This window comes from Palaemon carinicauda, unplaced genomic scaffold, assembly GCF_036898095.1.
Source record: "Palaemon carinicauda isolate YSFRI2023 unplaced genomic scaffold, ASM3689809v2 scaffold1499, whole genome shotgun sequence".
NCBI lineage: Eukaryota > Metazoa > Arthropoda > Malacostraca > Decapoda > Palaemonidae > Palaemon > Palaemon carinicauda.
Genome location: NW_027169035.1, coordinates 2,846 through 7,908, shown reverse-complemented (window position 1 = coordinate 7,908; position 5,063 = coordinate 2,846). Strand labels below are relative to the sequence as shown.

The 5,063-nt window shown below is 38.9% G+C and overlaps 1 protein-coding gene across 1 annotated transcript; it reads right to left on the bottom strand.

Annotated features, from left to right (window-relative positions):
* Positions 1-1,024: 1,024 nt before the first annotated feature.
* Positions 1,025-3,804, bottom strand: LOC137635622 (involucrin-like). The gene is made up of 3 exons (XM_068368092.1): positions 3,787-3,804; positions 2,751-3,374; positions 1,025-1,318 (listed from the first exon to the last, which is right to left on the bottom strand). The coding sequence occupies exons 1-3, from the start codon at positions 3,802-3,804 to the stop codon at positions 1,025-1,027; spliced, it is 936 nt and encodes a 311-aa protein (XP_068224193.1).
* Positions 3,805-5,063: the final 1,259 nt, after the last annotated feature.

Here is a 5,063-nt window from a genome sequence, read left to right as displayed (position 1 = left end):
TCTCTCTCTCTCTCTCTCTCTCTCTCTGGAAGTCTCAAATAGAAGAATTTATGCAGAGAATTAGGAGAAAGGATAAGATAGGGAATGAACAAAACATAATAATATATATTGATATCAAATAATTAAAAAGAAAAAAAAAATAGGAAGAAGGATTGCACCTAAATACAACTATTTTAGCAAATGAAAAAGTTGAATGAAAAAATTAATCAGGTTTTTTTAAAATGAAGCAAAATTGATCTTTAATAAGGTCATTTTCATTATAGTGGATGATATATATATATATATAATATATATATATATAATTATTTATTTTCGACATGAAAACGAATGCACGGTTAAACACCTCTACCATCAACATAATTTTAATAAGGCAAAAATTGTTCTTTTCATTGCAAGTTGATGTCAATGTGATTAATATTAATGTCCCTCAACTTCCAAAGAGTATTTACCACATGAACCTATCCATTTCGTTTACCCATTTGAATGATTCTCTTTTACACTTTAACTAAAAGTACCGTAGAGGCTTTAGGTAAAGGTACAGGCTGTAGGTACAGAATATCATGTGGTACCTGTTATCATTTGTGATCCTTGAGACTGTTTCAATGTAGAGGCCAACAAATCTTAACACTTCGTTCACTTGAATAGATTAGGCAATGCTCCCAGTGAGAGAGAGAGAGAGAGAGAGAGAGAGAGAGAGAGAGAGAGAGAGAGGGGGGGTGTTCCTATTGAGGCTTTTGGTTCCCAGGGTCTGATTTTCAAACTTTTGGCTTCCTGGGGGCTGATTTTAAAACTTTTGGCTTACAAGGGTCTGATTTTCAATCTTTTGGGTTACAGGGGGGTCTGATTTTCAAACTTTTGTTCCCTGGGAGCTGATTTTCAGCCTTTTGGCTTCCAGGGGACTGATTTTCAGCCTTTTGGCTTCCAGGTGATTGATTTTCAGACTTTTGGCTTCCAGGGGACTGATTTTCAAACTTTGGCTTCCAGGGGACTGATTTTCAGCCTTTTGGCTTCCAGGTGACTGATTTTAAGCCTTTTGGCTTCCAGGTGACTGATTTTCAGCCTTTTGGCTTCCAGGTGACTGATTTTCAGCCTTTTGGCTTCCAGGTGACTGATTTTCAGGCCTTTTGGCTTCCAGGGGACTGATTTTCAAACTTTTGGCTTCCAGGGGACTGATTTTCAGCCTTTTGGCTTCCAGGGGACTGATTTTCAGCCTTTTGGCTTCCAGGTGATTGATTTCAGACTTTTGGCTTCCAGGGGACTGATTTTCAAACTTTTGGCTTCCAGGGGACTGATTTTCAGCCTTTTGGCTTCCAGGTGACTGATTTTAAGCCTTTTGGCTTCCAGGTGACTGATTTTCAGCCTTTTGGCTTCCAGGTGACTGATTTTCAGCCTTTGGCTTCCAGGTGACTGATTTTCAGCCTTTTGGCTTCCAGGGGACTGATTTTCAAACTTTTGGCTTCCAGGGGACTGATTTTCAGCCTTTTGGCTTCCAGGGGACTGATTTTCAGCCTTTTGGCTTCCAGGTGACTGATTTTCAGCCTTTTGGCTTCCAGGGGACTGATTTTCAAACTTTTGGCTTCCAGGGGACTGATTTTCAGCCCTTTTGGCTTCCAGGTGATTGATTTTCAGCCTTTTGGCTTCCAGGGGACTGATTTTCAGCCTTTTGGCTTACAGGTGATTGTTTTTCAGCCTTTTGGCTTCCAGGGGATTGATTTTCAGCCTTTTGGCTTCCAGGTGACTGATTTTCAGCCTTTTGGCTTCCAGGGGACTGATTTTCAAACTTTTGGCTTCCAGGTGACTGATTTTCAGCCTTTTGGCTTCCAGGTGACTGATTTTCAGCCTTTTGGCTTCCAGGTGACTGATTTTCAGCCTTTTGGCTTCCAGGTGACTGATTTTCAGCCTTTTGGCTTCCAGGGGACTGATTTTCAAACTTTTGGCTTCCAGGGGACTGATTTTCAGCCTTTTGGCTTCCAGGGGACTGATTTTTCAGCCTTTTGGCTTCCAGGTGACTGATTTTCAGCCTTTTGGCTTCCAGGGGACTGATTTTCAACTTTTGGCTTCCAGGGGACTGATTTTCAGCCTTTGGCTTCCAGGTGATTGATTTTCAGCCTTTTGGCTTCCAGGGGATTGATTTTCAGCCTTTTGGCTTCCAGGTGACTGATTTTCAGCCTTTTGGCTTCCAGGGGACTGATTTTCAAACTTTTGGCTTCCAGGGGACTGATTTTCAGCCTTTTGGCTTCCAGGTGATTGATTTTCAGCCTTTTGGCTTCCAGGGGATTGATTTTTCAGCCTTTTGGCTTACAGGTGATTGTTTTTCAGCCTTTTGGCTTCCAGGGGATTGATTTTCAGCCTTTTGGCTTCCAGGTGACTGATTTTCAGCCTTTTGTGCTTCCAGGGGACTGATTTTCAAACTTTTGGCTTCCAGGTGACTGATTTTCAGCCTTTTGGCTTCCAGGTGACTGATTTTCAGCCTTTTGGCTTCCAGGGGACTGATTTTCAAACTTTTGGCTTCCAGGGGACTGATTTTCAGCCTTTTGGCTTCCAGGTGACTGATTTCAGCCTTTTGGCTTCCAGGTGACTGATTTTCAGCCTTTTGGCTTCCAGGGGACTGATTTTCAAACTTTTGGCTTCCAGGGGACTGATTTTCAGCCTTTTGGCTTCCAGGGGACTGATTTTCAGCCTTTTGGCTTCCAGGTGATTGATTTCAGCCTTTGGCTTCCAGGGGATTGATTTTCAGCCTTTTGGCTTACAGGTGATTGTTTTTCAGCCTTTTGGCTTCCAGGGGATTGATTTTCAGCCTTTTGGCTTCCAGGGGACTGATTTTTAGCCTTTTGGCTTTCAGGTTGATTGATTTTCCACCTTTTGGCTTCCAGGTGATTGATTTTCAGCCTTTTGGCTTCCAGGTGACTGATTTTCAGCCTTTTGGCTTCCAGGTGATTGATTTTCAGCCTTTTGGCTTCCAGGTGATTGATTTTAAGCTTTTTGGCTTCTAGGTGATTGATTTTCAGCCCTTTGGCTTCCAGGTGATTGATTTTAAGCCTTTTGGCTTCTAGGTGATTGATTTTCAGCCTTTTGGCTTTCAGGTGATTGATTTTCTGCCTTTTGGCTTCCAGGTGATTGATTTTAAGCCTTTTGGCTTCTAGGTGATTGATTTTCAGCCTTTTGGCTTTCAGGTGATTGATTTTCTGCCTTTTGGCTTCTAGGTGATTGATTTTCTGCCTTTTGGCTTCTAGGTGATTGATTTTAAGCCTTTTGGCTTCCAGGTGATTGATTTTAAGCCTTTTTGCTACTAGGTGATTGATTTTCAGCCATTTAACTTCCAGATGATTGATTTTAGCCTTTTGGCTTCTAGGTGATTGATTTTCAGCTTTTGGCTTCCAGGTGATTGATTTTCAGCCTTTAGGCTTCCAGATGATTGATTTTTAGCCTTTGGCTTACAGGTGGTTGATTTTAAGCCTTTTTGGCTTGCAGGTGATGGATTTTCTGCCTTTAGGAGAGAGAGAGAGAGAGAGAGACGAGGAGAGAGAGAGAGAGAGAGAGAAATATTGTGTATCATGGAATAAAGTACACATTATCTAGAGAGAGAAAGATATTATGCATCTTCAAATAAAGTACACACTTAGTAGAGAGAGAGAGAGAGAGAGGAGAGAGAGAGAGAGAGATGAGAATTATGTGTATACTAAACCATAAAAATAAATGGATAAAGACAACATAATCACAATAACATTTAAAAGAACTTGCTATTCCACTAACACAAAGGAAGAACGGCCTTTCCTATCCACTCACTCTCGCCTGTTCAATCATGACCATATTACCAGCCGTATAAGATGATTGACAGGCCAGCCTTCCCCCTCGCCCCGGTAGGGACCAGACAATATTCCCCCGCCAGGCCAGATAGAGAAGACAGGGCTACGCAAAGAACTCAAGAGAAAGGAAAAGATAGGGAAGGAACGAAAGGTAAGATTTAACAATAAATGACGATTGAAGGGTAAATATAGTAAGAATGGATGGCATCTGAATATAACTGTATATGCAATGAAAATTGAATAAAAATGTCATATAATTCATTATAAAGTGAACTATATATATATATATATATATATATATATATATATATATAATATATATAAAATATATACTATATATATATATATATATCATACCACACACTCACATAATATATATCATAATATATATATTACACACACATAAATATATATACTATTATATTATATATGGTAAGATTTATGGTATGGGTATAGCTTCATAAAATCTCTCTCTCTCTCTCTCTCTCTCTCTCTCTCTCTCTCTCGTCTCTTAAAGCAGTTGTTATCAAAAAATATCTCCACTTAGAAGTTTAAGATAATATTACCATCTAAAATTAGTGAGGAAATTTGATAGTGTGTCATTATTAGGAAAACGGAAATGGATATAATTTCTATTATTTAACATATTTTAAAGCTAAAGCAAGAAAGCAATTCAAGGGAATCAATCCACACGGAAGAAAGGGAAACAAAACGTGATCTGTATATGGGAATCATTTGAGAAAGTTGACCAGTGTGTGTGTAACACCTTATTAATGTCCCCAAAAGAGCAAACTCTTCCCCTTTCGAACCGTGGGAGAAAAGGTGAGACAAATGCAAGGTTTAACTAGAGGGGCAATCAGTACAGAGCATGAATTCGCAAAGCCAAGCAGTCTTATTTTGCCCTTAACTCCACTGTGTACTTGTACTTTTGTATAATTTATTCAAGCTTTAATGGATTTGCCCCTTGTGTCATATGCCATATGTCCAGCAAGTTTCGTTGTAATTGGTTCAGTAGTTTTTAAGAATTTTATATGTATTTATATTTTTTACAGATTGATAATGAACATGGCAATGTTCGAAACGTCTCCTAAATAAATTATGGCCTTTATACTGATGTTTTTTGGACCCTCCTGCACAATATATATATATATATATATATATATATATGAATGAATGTATTCAGAATATATAAAGTACACACAATTAATATATTTACATGGATATATACATTATGCAAATATATATGTATATGTATTC